General features: G+C 40.7%; 1 protein-coding gene across 4 annotated transcripts in view; it reads right to left on the bottom strand.

Moving 5' to 3' along the window:
- Positions 1-11267: 11267 nt before the first annotated feature.
- Positions 11268-24563, bottom strand: part of RAD23B (RAD23 homolog B, nucleotide excision repair protein) — a 43202-nt gene continuing 29906 nt past the window's right edge. For all 4 annotated transcript variants that reach the window (XM_074361949.1, XM_074361952.1, XM_074361950.1 and 1 more), the window contains 5 exons: positions 22952-23079; positions 19731-19863; positions 18265-18392; positions 17413-17583; positions 11268-12635 (listed from right to left, as the gene is read on the bottom strand). In XM_074361949.1, the coding sequence (XP_074218050.1) occupies positions 12522-12635; positions 17413-17583; positions 18265-18392; positions 19731-19863; positions 22952-23079 (674 nt within the window). In that variant the 3' untranslated portion in view covers positions 11268-12521. The remainder of the gene's footprint in view (positions 12636-17412; positions 17584-18264; positions 18393-19730; positions 19864-22951; positions 23080-24563) is intronic.

Raw genomic sequence — 24563 nt, 5'->3', positions numbered from 1 at the left:
CATCAGGCCAAGGGAAAGTCCAGGGATCCTGACCAATGAGCTAGGGACATTTGAGTAGATGCCGCTGAATGGTTCAATTCCCCAGACTCCGCTCAGTCTTCCGAGAGCGAAGCATGGTCCAGCCCACACCTCCCTCCAAGGCAGCACAGAGATCTCTTCCTGCAAGGCAACACATGTCCCTCAGAGCCCACCTCTACCTGTCTGGGATTTCCTTTAAGAAATCCTGACCTTACCTGAGGTTAAAATGATGCTCATATTTCTTTTAATAGTTTTTCCCTGCAGCATCCAATCTGTTTAATAACAAGGCAGATCTGGGGTTAATTTCTGTAGCCGTGGCTGGCACGTTGGCCTCAGAAGTGCTTGAACTTCTGGTCCTTGGAGCATTGGTAGGGTTTGGTGTGGCTGTGCTGGTTCCCAGGGCCTTGCCCAAATGTTCATGCACCTCCTGGCCCTTGCAAGGATGAGAGAGCAGGACGGGGCCACCCTCTGGGGGAGCAAGCAGCACAGACCCTCACCGTGGGTGCCTCCAGGACACGCACGCCGTCCGTGACAGTCCCCACAAGCGCAGCTGCTCTGTCTTCCTGGCCTGGGGGCTTCGTCTTCCCGACCGTCCAGGACAGGGACAGAGGCGGCGAGCCGGAGCGACTCATGAACAACACTGCGATACAAACTGGCTGAAGGTGGAGTTGCTTCCTCCAGCTGGGAACGGTCCGGCCTGACACACAGCCTCGGTGGACATCCTGGCTCCCGGGCTCCCTGTCAAACCTTTGCCCCTTGCAGGGATGACTCCTGCTCAGCCAGGTCCCCAAAGTCCTTTTATTTGTTTTTATAGTTTTCCCTTTCACATTTAGGTCTTAGTCAACCAAAGAGAACTGAAGACACACATACATTTAAGGTGACTTTATCTCTGTCCAGGTAGAAGCCAGGCTTCCCGGCAGCGTTCACTAGATGCTCCGTTCTCTGTCCACTTGGTCTGGATGTCATCTCCCTCGCCCCATCAAGCTCTCGTATGTTCCAAGACCTGCTTCAGGATTTTCTATTTTCTTCCATTTGTCTGCTTTGTCCTGTGCTGCTTTTGGGGCTATGGCTTGGTAATGCATCTTAATCACTGGTAAGCGAGGTAGGGGTAAATAACAGTATCATCACAGATGAGGAGTATCTGAGTGAGTTGTCCAAGACTGCAGAGCTAGTAAGTGGCTGAATCAGGATTCAAACCCACGTCTGCTTTATTTCAAAGACTGGGCTCTTTCCACCCCACATGGCTGTCCTCAGAGTTGTCTCTTTCCCAGAGAGCAGGAGGGGTTGGGATGGTATTGTGATGGCACTGGCTTCATGCTTCCAACCCCAGAGGGGGTCATGTTCCTTCCCAGAAGCAACTGACATTTCCTTTGGCTCCTGGAACCAAAGAGAGAAGCCACATTATCTGCCACTATTGTCTACCCTTGGGAGCACCGAGCAGGGCAAAGAGAACCAGTCCCAGGCCCAGGACCCAGAGAAAACAGCCCCCACTTTAGTGGGCAGTGGGCTCCCTGCTTCCTGTACTGTGGCTGCAAGGGCTGAGAAGCCATATAATTATCTTTACTTTTTGAACATATGACCACATCTGTCTCCTCTGCTAAAAACAAAATCAATAAATGACACTACTCTCCTACCCCCACCAAGCCAACAAAAAACCTACAGTAGTCCCTAATAAAACAGTAAGAGCATAGACTTCTTTCTTTTTGTTTGTTTCTTTTTAGCCAATGACCCTATTTTTTTTCTATAATTATATGCAGGAGCCTCAAATGTAAAACATTAAAGTGCAGCTTTAGAAAGGCAGGTGGACTGTTCAGCCTCCTCCTCGTGCATACAGGAGGTGCTCAGTAAGTATTTATGGCTGCAGGGGCCTCTGGGTGAAGAATCCACATGGTTAAGAGAGGGCCATGGCTCCAGCTGAAGAGTGGCACATGGACTGGGTCAGGGCCAGGCAGCAGGGCGCTTCAGGCTGTGTCCCAGGTCAGCCTGGGATGTCTCCTTCGTGACCCCTTGGAAGAGGCTAGAAGACCCAGTCCCTACGTGGCTGGGTTTTGAGGGTGAATAGGCTGATTCTTCTAAAGGGAGGTTCTTAAATAAAGGGAGGGTCGTCACCTACATCCTACTCTGTGTACAGTATTACAAATGTGAAGGAGAAAAAAAAACCCATCTGACTCCAAACCCTAAGAGCTTTCCCTGCATTCTTCCCTTCAGGCATACCCAGGAGAGTAAAGATCCAAGACTATCTCAGATGGAAAAATCTCACTGTCTCCCCAACCCCCACACTTGTACAGACAGAAAATCGGCATGAAGGGGACCACAGGGGATGGCCTGGAGCCGGGTTCCCATCCTCCCCGGGCTATGTTCTAGTATGTTGCCCTCTCCGAGCTTCAATTTCTCATCTGCATGGCAGGGTTAAACAAGTCAACGTAGATAAAGCTTAGTGCCCATGCTCCTGTAGGTTTAGTTTCCTCCCCTCCTTTCCCCTGCACAGCCTGGGCAACAGAGGGCCAGGAAGGGCTAGCTTTTCTAGATCAGCATCTTCCCTTCCTCCCCTGAGCCAGATTCCCCACAGGTGCCTTCAACTCTTCCACGATGCAGAGGTGCTGGCTCCCCCTCACCTGCCTGGCTCTTCCCCACCCTGCGCTCCCACCTGAGACACTTCCTGGCTCTCCCTCACGGCAAGGGGGCGTATCAGGGCAGGGTGGAGAGCATTTTCCCTTCACTTCCCCAGCCTGCTTGGTCAGGTCCTGGCACTTCCCCAACACTTACCTGGGCTTTTCATATTACTTTCCCTCCATAATGCCAGACCAACCTTCCTTCCACCCAAACCTGTAGCAAGGACTCAAAGCACAACTCCTTCCGGTTCCCTTGTTAGCTGCGGGTGCCAAGCTCCTACTGCTGCTGATTGATACAGCAAGTTTTATTTCTGGCTTTGACATGAAATCCAAAAAACAAACGTGCAAATGAACAATTATAATCAGATATGCAGTTACTGCACATACTGAGAGAGTAGAACAAGGGAGCAGTTCTCTGCTGGGTCCTGGGCAGGAAAGCCGTCACAGAGCTTCTAACACCGAAGTGGGCTTTAATAGTGGAGGAGGAGTTCAGATGAGGAGAGGAATACGGGAGAATTTCCAGGCAGAGTGACCAGCACGTGTGGACAGGTGTGGAAAGGCCTGGGTAATGAAGTCGTGCTGTATGTGGTGGAGAGGGAGAGAGACAGGCTGAAGACGTACTCTAAACCAAGCCTGCAATGGGCTTTGAAAGCCAAGCAGAGGAGTTCGGAGTCCGTTACCCTGGAAGTAGGACTGGAGGGCACTGTGGCAGTGGGGCACCAAACAAGCTCCGGGTGCCCGACATCCCAACCACGTCTGCAACCTTTCACCAGCATCCCATGGCCTTCCCAAGCAGTGTTTTTGGGGTTAACAAGTCTAAAGAGGAAAAACCATCATCTAACACAGCAGTTCTCAAGCTTTCTGGCCTTAAGACCTCTTCTCCCTCTTAAACACTGAGAATCCCTAGTTTTTATTCACATGGGCTCTATCTATCAATATGTACTTGATGAGAAAATTGAGAAAAAATAATTCACTTAAAATAAACCTACTGCATATTAAATTATGTAATCTTTATGAAAAATAATGATTTTTAAACAAATCAGTGAGAGGAACGGTAGTGTACTTGATTTTTGCAAATCCCCTTGTTACCTGGCCTAATAGAAGGCAGCTGGATTCCATACCTGCTCCTCACCCCTTCTGCTGTGGTGTCACATGCCATGCAGCCTCTGGGAAACTCCACTACACACCTATGAGAGTGGGAGTGAGAACAGCAAGCAGAGGCTCAGCGTTACTAGGAAAACAGTCCTGATCTCAGACACTGCTCCTGAAAGCAGCCCTCAAGCCACATGTTAAGAACTGCCAGGTAAACCATCAGAGGAGCAAACAGCTGTCAAGACAGCAAGGAGGGATTTAAGAGAAGCAATCACAGGGAGGAAAGGGACTTAACTCAGGGGGTGTGAAGAGGCAGGGATGAAAACAAGGCAATGTCACCTAGGGTGACACACGTCTGCCTCCTGGCTCTGCCACTTGGTAGCTGTGTAGTTTCGGCCTGACTGACCTCAGTTAACCCATCTGTGAAAAGGCAATGATGCTGGTGTAAGTAAGGCACCTAGTGCAGGGTAGGACACCTGGACTCGTAAAGGTTAGCTCCCTTCCCTTGGGCAAAGGACTTTGTGGAACCAGCTTCTGTTGGGTAGCTAAGATACACGTAAGTGTGGGGCAGGCTGCTTGTGCTTCTGTAACGTGGATCAGATGTGGACTCCAAATGCACGGGCACGTTGAAACTTTGGTATTATTAGCACAGCTGCTTAATCCAAGGCTGTCAAACCAGCAAGCTCAAATTTAGGCTGCATTAACAGAGGTACTGTGCACAGAATAAGGGAGGCGAGAGCTCCTCTAGTTCACCCTGCTCAGACCCTTCCTCGAGGACTGTGTTCGTCAGGATGGGGAAAGGACTGGACAAAACTCATCCCAAGTGAGGGGCTTTTCTCAGCATGGAGATCTGGCTAGAGGGTGGGAGGTGGTCAGGGAGAGAGGTAATCGCTCTTCTTAAAAGATCTGAAAGGTTGACACACTGGCTCAGGGTGGCCCCCAGAACTGAACTAGGGCCTGAGGATGGTCTAGCCGGAGAGGCCGAGGGAAGAGGGGAGCCTGACAATCCCTGGAGTGTCTGAAATGCAATTAGTCTGAGCTGGAAGTAGTGAGGGCCAGAGGCCCTTCCAAATCTGAGTTCCTGTGCCTCTGGTACATTGGAAAGACTGACAGAGGAAATCAGGAGGGAACACTGAGAGTCCCTGGGGATGGGTGAAAGGGGCAGCGGGCACCGTCAGGCAGGTTTGCTGGGTTCTCTGCCAAATCTGATCTGGAGATGAGATGTATCTGCCAATTCCTTGGCCGAGAAACCGGCAAGAGAAAATTCAGCATTGCTCGGAAACAGTTCAGAGACATTAAAACCTTCTGTACCTGCAATGCCGATGTTTGAGCCGTGCTGCCCTGCTGAGGGGGAAGCCCTCCGGCCTCTTGGGAATGCTGATGTGGCAACAGTGACGCAGGAAGGATGAAGGCACCCAGAGATCAAAGGGGCACACACAGCTCCGTGGAAAACAGCTCAGCCACACTCTTGATCCTCCCGTAACCAGTTCTCATTGTTGGATGAAGGCAGAGAAGACGTCTCCCAGCCTTCAGGGCAGGGTCAGCAACCACATCAGAAAACAAACTTGGCCTTGGGAAAGACGTTCTCCAAATCACTCTCTCACTTGACCCCTACAAGTAGCCAGTGAGGCAGGCTCTGCTTTACAGATGAGGAAACCAGGACACAGAGGTACGGCGACATGGCTGAAGTCACACAGCTGGTGTGGGACATGAAGACAGAAACCCAGCCAGACCAACTTGGGGTCCTGATTCGCACGTCCCACTGACCTGGCCCCAGCATGGAATTCCTGGGACTGCAGCTGTTAGTCTGCTCTCCATTTAAGTCTCAGATGTAGACCCATCCGGAATTTGTCAACAGAATCTCACTGTCCCCAACAAGCAGCCAGCTCACAGTATTATGTGTCAGGTCTATCAGAATCTGGTGCCAAGGTCCCTGGGCCGCGCAAAGGAAAACAGGCAGCCTGTGAGGTTCTGTTCATTGTCCCTCAACTTCTTAGTTGGCTTTTAGAACTGAAGGGACGGCCGACAAGGTGAGGAGAGCCTGGAGCCCCAGTAAAGATGACAAAAGTTGTCCCAACTATCTGTTCACTGCCTGTTTATCCATCTGGTATCAGCTGGGCATCTCCGCCTTTCACTCGTCCTGGGGATGGAAATGAAAGGCACAGGCACTGATTTTAGAGCCTGTCAGATGCTCATTCACTGCATCATGTAATGGGTGATACAATCTCAGTTCAGGTTTTCACTTTTATGGTAGCTACTTACAAGTGGCTAAGGAAATAGAAGCCTCTGGCCCAAACTGGAGGGAAGAGGGTCATGGAAAGGCTTCCCAGAAGTGAGGTCTTGTATGGTTTTGGACACTGACGAACCAGCAAGATAAAGGAGGTGGAAGGAATTCCAAACTGAGTGCCTGGCCTTAGACAAGTTGCTCATTAGCTGCTGCACGTATGAATCAGGGAAGCGGCCTGTGCCAAGACAGACACAACAGAGCACAGTTCTTGGGGGAAACCACAAACAATCCAGCACGTGGGCTGCCCTGCCCTCCACTAGTCTGCTCTTTCTGTAGTCTCCCGTCCCAGCACTAGCACCAGAAACACACTTAGACAGCTGGGTGCCTAAGAAGACTGGTTACACACAGGGGAGGTGACAGAAAGTAAACACTGAGCATAATGGGAGAAAAGTCACTGTCCAAGAAAGGAGTTAGAAATAATGAATGGGAGAAGCTAGAATGAACTAGAATGAAAGGTACCAGTGTGAACTCAAGTGTTCAATATCTACATGTAGACATCAGAATACAGATGCATTGTTTGTGTTTGTGTACTTATTGCCGGTGTCTGTTGAAATGCTTGGGAGCAGTGAGACTCCAGCAGCAATGAGCATAGGCAGCCCAAAGTTTTGGTTTCTAAACACAATCTTCACGAAAGGGAACCAGAGCTCCTTGGAGAAATGGCAAACGCCAGAGCCGCGGCACAGAAAGTACGAGAGCCTGAAGTGCGTCATTGTGCCAGAAAGGAAGGAAGTACTCAAAAGAGTGATAAGGACATGCCAAACACAGAAGCTAGCTTTAAGAATGAAAATAATGGGACAACTTGAGCATCAAAATAACGACAGTAATGGAGTACATACTACTGAATAGAACAGAAATCTGAGTCCATCAAATGCATATCACAAATGGGGCAAAGAGAATGGCAGAATACAGGTGAATGCCAATAAAGGCAGAAGAAATTATGTCACGTGAAAATCACCACTTGACAGCCATCATGAGGACTGATCCAGGCAGGAAACATCTATGGATACTAAAACTAATGGGCAAAATTTTGATGACAAATAGGATATTTACAGTCTCAAAATATCTCCCCATAAAGTACTTATTAAATACAAAGAGAAAAGCAGTGAACTATTCAGTGAAGGAGCCTGGCAGACACTGCCTCCCTGAATGATCAAAGTGACCATTTCTGGTGATGGGACAGGTCGCCACCTCATGGGATACAGTGAAAAGAGCACAGCTGCACTTCTTTGGTGTTTCCTCCAAAAATGTGTAACTTGAGTCTGGTCATCAGGAAACACCAAACATAAACTGAGGGACATTCTATAAGGTAAGTGTCCTGTAATCTTAAGAAAAAGGTTAAGGTCATAAAGATCAAGCAAAGACTGAGAAAGAATATGGATTGAAGGAGTGTATCATTCTGGGTTGAAGCCTCTTGCTATGGAGAACATTACTGGGACAACTACAAAACTTCAATGGGTTTGGCAAAGTGGGGGCATGGGGGGGGACCTGAGAGCTCTTTGTGCTGTTCCTGCAATTTTTCTGTAAATTCGAAATTGTGTAATGATGAAAAAATTGTTAAGTGTCTTTGAAAAAATGCAAACATGGTGTAAAAATTATAATACCAAAGTTAAAGATATAAAAATACAATTTAAAATAATAATTTAAGTAATAAATTAGTGAAAATGTTTCCCTTTTCTTTATAATTTCCTTAGAACGGGAGAGAATATAAAAATTAGCTAAAATTATGTCAAACAAGAAGTAGGCCTCATTGGCCAAAAAGAAATTTGAAAACCAAAAACATCACAGAATGCCCCCACAAAAAACATATTAAATATACTAAAATGCTAAAAAGTAGCAAGAATCACTCCAGGGTTCATAAAATCATTCAAAAATAAGAACTCTCACCTCAAGCTGTTCTAAGGCAAAGCACCACTGACCCCATTCATTCTCAATTTTAACCAACCAATTTGAGGTAATTTATCAAGTATTTGCTTGTCTTATCTGCTGTTGCTAGCAAATAAAACCCAACTGGCTTCAGTGATTTACAAACACTTTTCAGACCCATTCTGAGACAATTTTGGACTTTGTTAGAGAGACAGAAGCTATCAAAAACCAACCCAGGATCCACATCTAACATCCTTTGAGCCTTAAGGTGGCAGGCAGTTCAATAAGCAGAAACCAGCCCCAGCCTGCCGAAGTGTGGAAGGCCACCGGCAGGATGCCCATCTGGAGAGCTGGTTCATGTGTAACATACAACTGCCCAGCATTTTTTATCACAGAAAGTGTAATAGTTAAACAAAACACTGGAGAAAAAGTGTGCAGCTAATCGGGGCTAGGGTTGGAGGCCGGCTTCCCCAGGCACATCGAAGACTGCCTCATGGTCTGGGGAGGATGACTATCTATGAATCATTCTGAGCCAAGTGAGAAGGGAGGATGAGGGCCTAGATCAACAAGAACAGAAAATCAAGTTCGAGAGACACGAGGCAGAAGGCCGGTATGATTACTTCCTAACGTGTGCTTCCAGACGACAAGCACCTGCACTATTCAAAGGGCCTGTCATAGTATTTCTAATACAATGGCAGAGACCAGTCTCTACTCACTTTGGAATCCACAGCACCACACAGGAAGAACATCACTAATGTTTCTTTGGTCCTTGCAGCCTCGTCTCCTACCTGGGACCACTGCTTTCCATGTTAACTGTATCGTGACAGGGAAGATCTCTTTTAATCAATTTGTCACTATCAGTGTCCCTGTGGTTCCCCAAACATTAGTGCACAGCACTGTATCTCTTCCTAGCAAGTTCAAGCCTTCGCCCCCCTGCCTCCTTGTCACTGCCCCTTGCCCCCCAATCTGTGTAAACTACCCACACAGTTCTGGAAACTAGTCTGTCACTCTACAGGTCCAACTGCGATATCCCTCCCTCCAGGATTTCATCAACCTTCTTCCAGCTGTGGTCCAGATGCTTCCTCTGATGAGAGTTTACTGATCCCAGGGCCCAAGGATTCCCAGATACATTCACATGGCCTTTCTTTTTCTGGTTGATTCATCACTATGCCACGTGCTTTTGACAGTGTGCTTAGTGTTGAATTCAGTTATCTTACTGGAAGAGCAATAAACAGTGCAGCAATAGCAAAGAATAATTTCAAAGTGGTACCTTAGACACTGCATACATGCTAGACTAGCACATCAGGTACATGATGCTCCTTCGACAGTGGAGATGTGGGGGTGATACCACCTCTCTGGGAAGAACTCGTGATGGTCACAAGCAAAGCAACCTGAAGCTAAGACCTCAAGTCAAGAGGCCAAGAATGCTAAAAAAAAAAAAAAAAAAGGGGGGGGGGAAGAGGGGAGAAAGCACCATGTAATTTAACACATGATGGGCCTAGTTGCAATTTAAAACAGAGATGGCAAACTTTTTACACAAAGGGTCAGGCAGTAATAGTATTCAACAGCAAATCTCTTCAGCACAAAAGCAGCTGCTATAGACAGAAATACATAAATAAATGAGCATGGCTGTATTTCAACAGAACTGTTTATGGACACTGAAATGTGAATCTTATTTTTCACATGTCACAAAATCCTTAAAAAAAAACCCATTAAAATTAAATTACATTAAAAAAATGTAAAGACCATTCTTAGCTCATGGCTCATACAACAGGCAGCGAGCCACCTTTGGCTCATGGGGCCGTGGTTTGCCAGCCCCTGGCTCAGAACTAAGCGGAACAAAATGGATGACAGGAAGTCAACTGGAAGGACACGCTGTACCTGAGCCGCACAGCTACTAGGGAACTCACCAAAATAAAGACTTGGTCAGGAAACACTCCCTGAAATTGCTTACTTCTGGCTGAATATTTTGTAGCTATCTTAGGCTGGTTGCTGAAAGAAAAGAAGTATGGGAAAAATGGGAATTCACTGAAATCTCTTAAAGCTCTTATGAACTTTGATTTACATTCTATCAAGTATCCCATCTCTGTGTTAATGCTTCGGTTGAGAAAACAATCAGGAGATCCACTAAAATCGACCTAGTGCCCGGCCTCCTACTTGCCACATTCACCAACGGCTGAAGAAAACAGAAGGGTCGGTGATAAAGGCATTGTCAACTTCCAATGTAAGATTTTACGTGGTAAAATCATTTTTAAAAAATGAGAAATGCAATGTTGGATATATTGAAAATACTTTATAATCAATTCTCCAGAATCCTAGCCATCCAGTACAGGAAAAAATTATATGGTAGAACACTTCAGTATTTTTAAACAATGTAAAGACATATTTGACTAGAGGATGGCAATACGAATTTAACAAATACAAACTTACGCTTCCTCACATTTTCCACAGAGCAACTAAACAACAAATATACATTTAAGAAACAGGAGACAGAATACCTCAAATGCAAAATTCCAAACTCATGCATCTCCTTAGATTAAGAGATTCACCAAAACTGCTTGTAAATTAAAAAAATAACAGCAAAAGGTCACAAAAAGCCTACTTCTTTCACAGCAGCTTGGCTGATTCTTTAAGCAGATAAAAGTACTGCACAGCACGGTCAAAACTTGGCCTGAATTGTCTTCTGGCAATTAGTAATCCCAACATTTGCAGTTTTGTTGTCCAAGGACAAAAGTTCCATGCTATCACTCTCTGCTGTCAGCTTCCAGAGAAAAGAGGAGGTTGCTGCCGGTGGCCCCTCCCCACTGCCCTTTCCAGTTTTCGCTATGCTCAGAGCAATTAGGTAGCAGATAAATGCCATAACATACATGACAGTATCTCATTACCCGACCAGAACTGCTACCCTTCTTCCCAACTCATTCTTCTGCCTTGAAAGATGAGCATATTTAGGATTCCTCATTTTATTCTCCTGAGACATTTTTCATGATCCGTTATAAAACATACAGGTAATACAAAGTCCAAAGGCCTTGTTGTTTTATGGATAAACACATGAAGATGAAACTACATGATAACACCATGGGGAGAAATTATGGTTTCATTTATTTTCGTAAGAGACAAGTTACGAGTGCATGACGTAGAAGCTTAAAAGTCATCAAACTGTGCTAAGGATTATTAAGAGATTATGCAGGAAAAAATCTGTGCAAATTCATCTTCTTAACTCAGTATCCGATAAAAGAAAAAATATTTCTTTAAATAGTCTTTTTATATTCAAGAAAATAGATCTGAAAAACTGAAGTAGACATCTGACCCCCCCCTTTATGATCAAATAACAATGCCAACGAAGGAGATTCCAAGGAAAAAATTGAGATGAAAAAAATCCAAATAAAAGCCAACACTGCTATTAAGATTTTTCTTTTAATAAGCCATGAGATATCTTGATTGTATATTTTCCAAAGTACTTTTCCAGCCGCATCTCCCAACCCTTCCAAAAGATTTCGCCAGTCTTTCCAATGCAATAAAAGATGCTGGGTTGTAAGTTCTGTCCACCTTCTCTTTTTGATAGCAAATAATCCTAATGAGTTTAATGGTCATACATTCTTATCTAATAAGGAAAAACATTTACAAATATCAGAAACCCAGTTTTGAGACATTTGCATTAAGTCTGAACGGAATCAGCATTTTGTGGGTTTTTAAAAAGGCAGCAGTTGGAATTCACGACTTGCTGACAAACACATTTCTGCTGAGGGAAGGGGAAGAGAGGGAGAGTGAATGCTGCATTTCTCCATTGGCCCCAAAGTGCTAATTCCACAAAGGGATACATCAAAAGCAAACATGCAACCGTGGTTTTAAAACTTTTTACTGCAATATAACAATGAAGTAAACAGTAATTAGACACCTACCAATTTCCCCCCCTAAACAAACCAAAAAAAAAAAAAAAAATGTAAACAGGAAAATAACTCTGCCTATACTTGTACAGCTTCTCAAATCATGTTAGAAGGGGCTCACATTCAATGATCAAGAAATTTTAAAATAGCAGTAATTATTTTCATTTTAAGAAAAAGTTTCCCTCCTTCCCCCCTTAACCCCAGGTATTTAACATTAAAGAATGGGCTTTCTTACACATTAATTTCATACTTATTTGAAGCAGCAATAATAACCATCAATAATTTGGCATTTCTGTTTAGAGTTGCTCCAATTTCTTTCCCCCCAATTTCACAAAGCCATTATCCAGTGTTGCCATGAAATAGAGAATGTAGGTTCTAGGTAGCAAAGATTCTTTCTGAAACCAACGTTAAGTCAAAGAAATACAAAGCAGGGCATTACACTAAATTTCTGGATCTAGTACACTAAAAAGAGTGAAACCTAGGAAAAGTTACCTACTGTTTTATAGAAGAAATAAAGACCTGCAAAAGCTGATTTTTGGTTGTATAATATTTTACACACTGTGGATTTGCGGCATCTGCTAACTGAAGCAGACATGCACTGTATTTATCCCTGCCCTATATCCTAGAGCCCTCCCTCCCCACCCCCAACAACCTACTACCTTATACCAAGTATTGTGGATATGAGCCCAAGTCATCCCAGACAATCCAGTGAACAAAGTTAGTGTAATGCACTGGTGTGAAGTGTGAGATAAAAAAAAGTCCCTTTCAATCTTCATCAAAGTTTTGCTGTAGAAGAAAATTGGCAGCCAAGTTCTCATTCTTCTCACAAGCAAAATATGCTTGTATCACAAGTCCTTCAGGAAATCCTAATGCCTTTAACTGGAAGAAAAGACAGAAAACATTATGGAGTCTAGCATAGCACTACTATAGATCATCACTTGAAAATATACTGGAAAGGACACAAAAAAGGCTCTTGAGAATTTTACATGAATTCATTGTCCAATCCAAGGGACTAGATAGAACCTAGACCCTTTCCTTTAACCACTTACAAAGCTCTTTATTCCTAGTTAAAGCTATAGGGCTAAATGGTTCTTTGATAACATTCATTGGCATTAACATTAAAAATTAGCCGCTGGGGTGGTTTAAAAATAAATGACCCTACAGAAGTCTGTAAATCAAATGGCTTTAGCACACAAGCGGTAAAGATATAGATGAGAGTAACTGGAGGTGAATTTCAACACTTCATCTAATTATTTGTAAAGAAAGCCGTGTCTTTCATCAGGGTAAAATATTGCTCTCAAATCTCCTTGTCTTTTGAAACACTACTAGAAAAATGGGTGATCAATTATTAGTAATATTAACATATTTTTGACATCAAAACATATGGTGTTCTATTGTTATCTGCTTAATCTTTACAGCATTATAAATGGTGATACCAGCCACTTAATTTTGTTTTCCTAGTCTATTAAAAATCACTTGTGACAATAATTGCTGCTTTTAAAAACTTTTAAACACTCAGGTCAGTTATCTAACTTCTCTCGGTACCAGACATTGTCAGCCAAATGCAATTTATGAACCCCCTCCTCAACTGTCTTAGCCACCTTAGACTGTATCAAGAAATGCCTTTAAAACCTGGGCAAAGTCCTAATTCAGCACGATTACAGTCATCCATGAAAGGAGAAGAAACTCAAAAATGATTTTGTTACCTAGGTCTTGTCCAGATTAAAGCTGGGCTAGCTGAAGTAAAAGGTAGATAGGGCACGATCCAACTATACGCTTCTACAAGACACACACTTTAGATTCAAAGACACAAATATGCTGAAAGTAAAAGGATGCAAAAAGATACATACCATGCAAACAGTTACAAACAGAGAGCTGAAGTGGCCATATTAATATTAGACGAAATACTTTAAGATAAAAATTGTTACTAGAAACAAAGGACATTTTTACAATGATAAAACAATCAGAAAAACTTCATTATAAACATATAACAACAGAGCTCCAAAGTATGGGAAACGAAAAATGATAGAACTGAAGGGAGAAATAACCAATTCAACAATGACAGTTGGAGACTTCAATATTCCCAAGTTCTGTAATGGATACAGGTAGACAGAAGACTGACCAGGAAATAGAAGACTTGAACAATATGATAAGCCAACTAGACCTAACAGACATTTACAGAGCCCTTAACAACAGCAGATTACACACCCTTCTCAAGCATACACAGACCATTCTCCATGAAGACCATGAAACAAACCTCAATAAATTTAAGAGGAATAAAATTAGACAAAGTATGTTCTCGGACCACAGTGGAATAAACTTAGAAATCAGTAACACAAGGAAACTTGGCAAATTCATAAATATGTAGAAATTGATATAATTCTAGATAACCAATGGATCAAAGAAAAAAATGACAAAAGAAATTAGAAAATACTTTGAGATGAATGAAAATAAAAACACAGCACATGAAAACTCATGGGATGCTGCTGCAGCAGTGCTTGGAGGAAAGGTAACACTGTGAGCATCTACAGGCACACCTCAGAGATCGCCGGTTCAGTTACAGACCACTGCAATCAAGTGACTAACACAATAAAGCCGGTCCCACGAATTTTTGGTTTCTCAGTGCATATAAAAGTTACGTTTACATGATAAACATAGTCTACTGAGTGTGCAGCAGCAGCATGATGTCTAAAAAACAAGGTGCATGCCTTGATTAAAAAACACTTTATTGCCAAAAGATGCTCATCATCATCCGACAGCACAGGGTTGCCACAAACTTTCAATTTGTAAAAAATACCATTATTTCCAAAGTGCAATAAAATACAATGAGATATGCCGATGTATTATGACAGAGAGACAGTAAATCAATAATCTATCTAATCTTCAACCTTAAGAAACTAGAAAAAAAGAGAAAACTAAATCCAAAGCAAGGAGAAGGAAGTAAATAATAAAGATTAGAGAGAAAATAAATAAAATAGAAACTAAAACAATAGAGAAAATCAACAAAACCAAAAGTTCCTTTTTTTCTTCTTTAGATCAACAACACTGATGAAAGTTTAGCTAAACTGACAGTGAGGGGAAAAATATCTGAGGAGTCAAATGACTAAAATGAGGAATAAATGTGGGAAGATTACTACCTTTTATAGAAATAAAAACTATTATAAGGGAATACTATGAACAATTTTATGCCAACAAATTACATAACATACATGAAATTGATTCCTAGAAAGACAAAAACTATAACTGACTCAGGAAAAAACAAAAAATATGCATAGCCCTGTAACAAGGAAAGACATTGAATTAGTAATCATAAAACTTCCCAAAAGGAAAAGCCAGGCCCAGGTAACTTCATTGGTAAATTCTACCAGAAGTTTGAAGAAAAATTAATGCCAATTCTTTATAAATTCTTCCAAACAATAGACGAGTGGGAACTCATTCTATAGATACCAAAACCAAAGATGTCACGATGTCACAGGAAAACTACAGACCAATATTCCTTATGAATATAGATGCAGAAAATCTCAAGAGAGTACTAGCAGATCAATTCCAGCAACATATGAAAAGGATTATACTCCGTGGACACATATGGGATTATACTTTCATCCCATGTATTTGCATATTTGGTCCAACTTACAAAAATTAACCAACTTAATAAAGCAATTAACAGAAAAAAGGACACAACCACAATAAACAGAATCTGATAAAAATTCCACACCCTTTTGTGATTAAAAACACCCAACACATGAGGAATAGAAGGGAATTTCTTCAGTTTGATAAAAAGAATCTAATGAAACCCACAGCTAACATCATATTTAATGGGTAAAAATCTAAATGTTTTATTTTCCCCAAAGATCTGGAACAAGACAAGGATGCTGGCTCTTGCCAATCCACAGGAGTCTCTAGACAGGACAATTAGGCAAATAAGCACATGTGAACAACATATAAATATGAATAATGAATAAAGGGCATCATTTTGAAAAAGAAAAACTATGTCTACCTGCAAATAATATATAGGAACATATACACAAATTATCAGAATTAATAAATGAGTTAGGAAGGTTGCATGATACACAAAATTAAATTGTATTTCTAAGTAACTAGCAATGAATAGTCCAAAAATGAAATTAAGAAAACAATTCTTTATACAGCATTATAAAAAATAAAAATACTCGGAAATAAATTAAGCAAGAGAATTATCAACTGAAGACTAAAGGAATTTCTGAAAGAAATAATGTAAATCTAATATGGAAAGACATTCCATCCCATGTTTATGGCTTGGTAACACTTAATATTGCCAACATTTAAACTGATCCACAGAAAAAAAACATAGTATCCATCAAAATTTCAGCCAGCTTTCTTTTTGCAGAAATTAGACAAGCAAATCCTGGAATTCATAATGAAAATGCAAGGGATCCAAAATAGTCAAAACAATTCTGAGGAAGAACAAATACGGAACACTCACATTTCCCGATTTGAAAACTTAACCACAAAGCCAGAGTTATCCAGACGATGAAGTACTGCCATAGGATAAACATATAGATCGATGCAATAGGACTGAAAGCCCAATAATAAATCCTCACATTTATGGCCAACTGATTTTCAACAAGGATGCCAAGACAATTTAATAGCAAAAGAGCAGTATTTTCAATAAATGGTGCTGGGGCAACTGGATATACACATGCAAAGATAGATGGTAGACTCCCACACCTTACACCATAAACAAAGGTAACAAAATGGATCACAGACCTAAATGTAACAGCTATAAAGCTCTGGAGAAAATAGAGGACTAAATCTTTTGACCTTGGATTAGGCAATGTTTTCTTGTATGACACCAACAGCAAAAGGAACACAGAAATCCAAGACTGACAACCCTAACTTCAAAAAAAAAAAAAAAAAAAAAAAAAAAAAAGGTTGCTATAGAACAACTGAGGCAATTGTCTACCGTTGTCATAAACAGGGCAAATTATAGCCCAGATGATTTTCTAAGTTAAAATGTACTTTCTCTGATTTCTATCTCAAAGCACTTAGTAAGATAAGACAGGGCAAGAACTGTGATTCCCACTTTACAAGTGTTAACAATGGCCCAGAGAAAAATGAATGACTGGTCACACAGTATCACGAAAACTAGGTTACCGCAGTACACACAGGTTGACCTGATAAGGGTGGAAAGAGAATCAGGATACCAGGATACGCTACATATATTTTACATAATTCATATACACAGCTATTTTACAATTAGTGACAACACTGAAGTAAAATTTGAAACATAAATTTAAAAAAAATACAATCTTGAATGGGGCATATATTCAATATCATTTTTTTCTTCTTGAATTTTAAAACATTAATGTTTCAGAAACATCAATTTTTAGCTCATTAATACACCTGTAACTATTTCATGCTAGACTGGTATCTGCTGCTAGTCTCTCAGCTTCACAAACAAGATGGAGAGCAGGGCCGAGAAGAGACTGTCTCTACTGCAATCCCGAGGTTAATGCTCTATTTGGCTCTATCCAGTTAACAACTATCTCCCATGATGGAAATACTCTATATCTGGGCTATTCAATGCAGGAGCTACCAGCTCCATGTGACTACTGAGCATGTAAAATGTGGCTAGTGTGACCAAGGAAGTCAACATTCAAGTTTTACTTAAACTCACCCTTTCTATAGCTTCTTTTTCCTGAGGCGTTACTTGAATGTAGTTCATGTGACCACTTCCAGCTTCTGCAATTCCTCCACTGCCACCTCCACCCCCTCCTCCTTGACCACCAGCTTCTTGAACTGGTTCATTTAACATCTGAATAAAATGCTCCTGGTGTTGGCTAATTTGCTGCAGTGATTTGAAGGGCAGAGAAAAACAATACGTTGGCTAGATGTATCTCCAGGAAAATAAGAATTCTAATATAAACAAGAAAGAAAGCTATAACTTGCAACTGCATTATTTTAGAATGATTCTGGATTATTCACTCTTTGGAAGGATGTGATTTCTTGAACATTATTAAAGAAATTCAGTACTTCAAGTGAGGTAAACAGTGAAGAATTAAAAGAATTCAAATTATCTTTCATAAACAACCCCTCATCATTGTTAAAAAAAAAAAAAAAAAAACTACTTGACGGCTGTAAGAAAAAAACAGAAGTTATATGTATGCTTTATCTTCCACATTAGCGGGCAGTACAATCTCATACAAAACTCAAATACTTCATGACCTGAGCATTAAATAAGCCCACAAGTGTGTTTTCTACGAGGCAGTGCACCACTAGCAATAAGCTTGGGAAAAATCGAAAGTTAACTTTTTTTTTGTTAAAGAGTTTCTCAGATTCTTTAATGTTTCCCAAACATAGTTTATGACTAAATTAACCCATCCCCCAAGTCTATCTACTGCATACTGTATTGAGTGTAGCTTAGAAGAATGATTTACAGACTTAATGGAGGGGAAGGGGTGCTCATATAATTTTACAGAATGTGATACACCCTATACCCACTTTGGAAATTAACTGATTAAACAGTCACCTGCAGTAACTGAGGATTTTCTCGACCTATCTGTTGTAGCAATGCTGGAAGCAGGGAAGGATTCTGTTGAATAATTTGTCTCATCTGCTGAAACTGAGGCTGATTCCGTAAAAATTCAAGAGGATGTCCTAAAATACACATAACGTTTTTAAACAAAAATAGCAATGACATATACAATCATAATTTGGATAGCAAACACTGGCGAGAAAAAAACATGATTTGAGTTCTCAGATGTATACAGAATTAAGTAAATAATGACAAAATTTTCAAACTTATCAACTTGCAAGTCCTATACTGCAGAAATTATTACCATTAGCTGAGGTAGAGAGTACAGAACACTAAAAGAATGGCGTTTTCCTAAAACTGCTTGTGCTGGGCACTCGATATCATCAAATATTACTGGGAACTTACGCCCTGCGTGCACTCTGTCAAAACAAAAGTACTAAAAGTTGTTTCTGATGCTCAGAAGTTCCCAAGAAAAATATACAGGCCAGAACTAACAAAAACCCATCTACTTTAACTGCATACAAAAGAATTACGTTTTTGAAGTTAATTAGTGAGTAATGAGAATTTTTTAGACGTATGCTATCATTTCCTAAATTATTCAAGATAATCATTCAAATTAAAATGACCACATAACATGGCTATTTTTCTTTGTGTAACACCAGTTTTACATATGAAGGGAATGAAACTCAGAAACTAAGTTACTCCGTAAGTGCCGCTGAATGGGACAGTTCCCCAAAAATGCACCAAAGAGGGGCCTCCTCTTTCCACTCCCATGCTGAATCTCAGGAAATGAAAGCCTCAGGGATTTTTGTTAACCAGAGCTGACTGCCAGAATTGGAGGTAGGAAATACATAAAAGAATGGTCTCTTCAAAATTAACAATTTGAATTACTCATCAATTTTACAAAAGAGAGAGCAAAGGAGAACATTAAATAATTCCTGGGCCTACCACGGGCTCCAGGCTTTGCCAATGGAAGTGTGGGTGCTGGCCAGTAAAGAGACTTGAATTCAAGCTTTGCTTTCATCTCAAGATACAAGATTTTAAGCCTCCCAGGTTTTATTTCCTTGGTTCTATAATAAACACTAAGATCCTACTGGCTTTGAAATTATACAAACTTTCTGACATTTAATAGGGAGAAAGAGACAAGGCAAGCAAACCATTCCGAATGGCTTCAGACTGTAACACTAAATGCACACCGGGAGGTCTCTTCCCTAGAGTAAGCTAAACAGAATATGCCCTTGGCCAAAACTGCAGCAATGATGTTTAATATAAGCAAGAGTATCTTTTATATCCACTTGGTATAATTTCTTTTGGGCTCTTCTCTAATACTAATGAACAGAGAACTTGTTTTAAGAGTTATCAAAATGCTTTGAGAATGAACCCACCTCCAAAGTGCTTCAGGTTAAATTCTGCTACAGTGACAATTCAGGACCACCTCCTCCCCTGAGGTCCCACCTTACCTCCAGAGCTTGCTGTTGTAGTAGTGGCCGTCGTAGTTGCTGCAGCTGCCGCCGCTGAAGGCTGAGGAGCCCCAGTACTAGCTGCTGGAGGGGGGTCAACCACAGCCTGACTCTCTCTGTCTCCAGGAATTCCCTACAACACAATTTCCAAGCTTTAAAACTAATCTCATCAATCAGTTGGTTCAATATTATACAGAGTAAGAGATTTATGAGTCTATTTAATATCTAACTTCTAAAAGCATCAAACACAGGTGTCTGCTTCAATTAAAAACTGAAATCTGCATATATTTGTTAGATTAGAAAAGGCCTGAATGTGGGGTAAATGAGCCCACACTGCTGTAATACAAAGCAGCACTGTCCAATAAAACTTTCCATAATGATGGAAAAGCTCCATATCCATACTGTCCAATAAAATAACCATTAGCTACAAGTAAATGCTGAGAATTTAAAATGTGGCTAATGGTACTAGAAAAATTTACTTTAAATTTTATTAAATTTAAATAGCTACTTGTACTCAATAGTACTCAACAGTTACTCTACTAGACAGTGTAGATCTAACGTAAAGTAAGGAATTTTGTAATTAAAAACGTAAGTCATGAAATGATGTTTATATAGCAACACATGTTAACATCTAACACCAAAGTTTTAGGCAAGATCCTAAATTTGCATTAATAATCTCCAACACTAAAAGACTATTCAGATTTTCAAAACGTCAATACAAATCTTATTCAAATTAGACACACTTGGCTTTTATTTTTACCAGTTCAGTGACAGAAAGAATTTTATTTGCAACCCTAGCCTTAAGATCATCCAAAGAAAGAGGTTTATATGCACACATGGCAATTGTGAAGTGACCCCTGGAAAAAAGTCTAGTGGAGCCAGAGCAGGTGACAACAGTGGCCAGCAAGCAAGGTGTCCTCTACTGATCTACGGCTCTGAGAAAGTGTTCTCCAGAAAGTATCACATACAAATAATTAAAATTGATTATTCAAAATTTATAAAAAGTAAATAGGTATAAAAGAATCTTAAAGAATTAAATATTTAGGTGATGCTTTTTTTAAGCTTATGGCATTTATCTTCTGAAGTTATTATAACCTAAAACTGCACAAAATTTTTGGAATACCCAATTTAACGATTTACAAGACTTCTCACATACAGTTTATTAAAGTCTTTATGAAATCCTCATAGATTTTGGAAGGAGAATAAAGGAGAAAATATTGTATTTGAAAAAGCCATGGCAATAGTAATTGCTTCAATGGAAGACAAAATCATAAACATATAAAGAACGAAGGGTAATGAACAGCAGGGCAATGCAGGCTGCCTGCATTAGATGTCACTCTAGGCACTGCAAACAAATGTTTTTGAGAGTCCACTAATCCAGACCCTTACACGAGGGGTTATTAAATGTTGACAAACTATATAGAGATTGAAGGTCCAAAAGCACCCAGCAAATTCTCAAACAAGTTTGTTAAACTACGAAGTTAATCATCGCTACAGATCTACCTCAAATTCTCACACACAGTCTTCAGCCTTCAATTAGATTGATAGTTCTTCCCATATAGTCACCCTCACACAGATGTCTCAAAAACTACTCAGTTAAAGGTAGCCGTTTTTTCAGTCTATGAAACAAATAGCAAATATATCAAAAACATTCAGTAAACTTTTTCATGAACTCATGTCTCATCTGTTCATTTGCATTTGATGCCAAATAGTAGCAACTTTGAAAATGGTGATTTTTTTATATCTCGAAATTTCAAATCTACTAGATCAAAATATCTGATACTATTAAACTTGTGCAGAATTCCAAATCAGGTATGAATAAAAACCACTCTATAAAAGCAAAGGCAACACTTTTAAGTAACTTGTGTTTTCTTGGTGGGGAGTGAAGGGACGACCACAGAGCCACGACGACTGTCAATATGACGATTCCTCAATTCCAAACAAACTGGTAAACAAATGAACTGCCTGCACTTCAAAGACTCTCCTCAAGAGGACAACGGAAAATAGAAGTCAAGAGATAAAATGATACGCTAAGAAAAGGATTTGTGAATCTCATGCACAAGAGCAGACAAATGACTGGAGAAGGCGGAGCACAGTTATTTGCTCAAGACTGGGGCTCTCTTGAAACTTGTCTCTGCAATGGAGTTTCTATCAGAAATAACAGCCTGGAAACAAAGGACTGGGTTAAACTGTGGAAAGTATTCCCCAAGGAGTTAGGACTGTGGATTTCTAATATATTTAGGGCAACTCAGGCTGTTGATAATACTCTAAAACACTAAAGACAATTACAGAATAAAATGTTTAGATTAAAAAAAAAGTTAATTTATATTGCAAGGTTCTACACTTTACTTTGGCCTGTGTCACATCTGTAAAACTAACATTCACTGTCATAAAATATCAAGGGTTTCAGTCCACCCCCACAACAATCTATTTCTCAAAAACCTTTGTTATTTAAAAAAAACCAAAAAACAAAACACAACTCATTCAAAATGCCCTCAATTGCTAAGGACTATAAACAAGTTAAAAATCAAATGCCAGTGGACCCAGTTGTAACATCACACACTAAATTAAATGCATGATGTCGGGTAACAAAGAATGAATGGGAAAATAGTGAATTAAAGAGTCCGTGCTCTAAAACGTTTCCTAAATCCTCGCAAATATCTGGGATCTTAACTGTCCAGATAAACCAGCTAATAAGTACCTGAATTTTTAAGAGAGATTTCTGAATTTTTAAAAGCTGGCAACTAATTACAAAAATTTATATACGGTATAAAATTTGGCTTGGGCTTCCAACTTGAAACTTTTGCTTTAAATAGTACATGCAGGATTATGCTGGCAGGCCAAAAAACAAACAAACAAACTACTAAAATGCTGGATTCAATAAGGTTTAAAATCTGCCCCCCTTACCCCCTAACCACACAGGTGGCATCCTCTGAGGATGACATAACTGGGGTAGAAAGTACCACTCCAAGTTTCAAGTGGACAGTTTTGCAACTCATTTAGCCATGTTGTTTTCTAACTGAAAATCATATCATAATCTTCTAGAAGAGGTTACATTTTATTAACACAAAATGTTAAACACACTAAGAAAAATAAAAGCATTATGTAAATTTGGCATATATTATTATTCTTCTGTGAACTGCAATTGTTCCTTTAAAAAAAAATCTGTTTGAGATTTTGGTCTTAAACAACTAGAACAAAGAAAGTAAAATGTTTCTCACCATTAAAAGATACTCCACTGCTCTGTCAGGGTTGTTGAAACTGGCTCTCAGGGCTGCAATTACTTGCTCTCGTTCATAGCCCATTGACATGATCTCAGTTACCATGTTCTCGTAAGACTGACCTGTCACTAAAAAAGGTGTGTGTGGGTGGAAGGAGGGGAAAGAAAAAGAACATTTAATAAATAAACACTCTCCTCAAAATTTACTGAGTGCATATATGTACACTACAATGCTAGGAATACAAAGATAAATAACAGCGTCGACTACAACATACACATGGTTGGCAGAATAACCCAACCCCTCCTCATCCCCAGAAACTACGAATATGCTATCATAAGGGTCCTGAAAAGTACGAGGGAGGCAGATAAGAGGGTCAGAGAATTAGAGGTAAGGAAGAGAGGACAAAGGCAGGGTCAGAGATGCTATGCTGCCGCCTTTGATGACAGAGGAAGGGGCTATGAGCCAAACAGTGTGGGCAGCCTCTGGAAGCTGCAAAGGACATAGAACAAATTCTCCCCCTGAGTCTCCAGGCTCTGACTTTAGCCCAATGATCCAGTCCCTAGATTTTAGTCCAGTGAGCCCCATATCAGACTTCTAACCTACAGTACTATAGATAATAAATCTGTGCTGCTTTATACTAAGTTGTGGTCACTTACTATAGTAGCAACAGAAAATGAATACAGCGTGTGTTTAATAAATATGATTAAAAAAATCAAGTACAAATGTAGCACACACACAGAACAGAATTAGCAAGTCAGGGAAGGTAACCTGAAGAGACAGATGAACTGATTTTTGAAAACAAGAAGCAGGGACATTTTAAGCAATGAACTATGCTGTAGTAAGTTCCGTTTTCTTTGACACCTTTTATTATCAAAGCAGGAGGGAAAAGGAGGTTGGAAACTATAAAGTTAGAATGTCCCATACCATAGAAAACTGGTACAACGCCCCAAGCACTATTATCCCTGTAAGTCACTTCCCATAGGTCTCTCCAACCCCGACTCACTCTTCATGGAAGCGTCAGACAACACTTATTTTAAAAAAGCCAACTCTCTCCCACTAAACTTAAACCTACCACACTTAAACCACCTTCTCTCCCACTTGTATTCTGGGTACCATTCCTTTGTTCACCTCCTCAAACAACCAGACCCTTTGGTTGTTCTCTCTTGTCCATCCCTGTCCACCTAATTATCCTGCTCAGCAGTTAACTATGCCCTAGAACGTCATCCTAAAGACAAAAACATGCCTCCTTGACTGCATCCCCATTCTCTTTCAGGAACTGGCCATCTGTCTGCTGTCTTCCCTTCACAGCCATAGCTGTCTGCACATGTTGTTGTCACTTCCTTACATTTGCTCCCTCCTCAACCAATACCACCAGAATGTGACTTTGGATCTTCCCTCAAATGTGTCCCATCATTTATTATCTGCTCTTCCCATTTCAATTAACAGCACCTCTACACATCCAAGTGCCTGAACCAGAAACCTTGGTGATTTCAATTCCCTTTCTCCTCCTTCCACATCTAACCTACCAGCATACCTGGGAGGTCCTATCTCTAGACTAGATCCCAAACCTATTTAGCTCCCTCTATCTCCCTGACTTCACTCAAGACTTCAC

Source organism: Camelus bactrianus, chromosome 4, assembly GCF_048773025.1.
Source record: "Camelus bactrianus isolate YW-2024 breed Bactrian camel chromosome 4, ASM4877302v1, whole genome shotgun sequence".
NCBI lineage: Eukaryota > Metazoa > Chordata > Mammalia > Artiodactyla > Camelidae > Camelus > Camelus bactrianus.
This window is presented reverse-complemented; position numbering and strand designations above follow the sequence as displayed.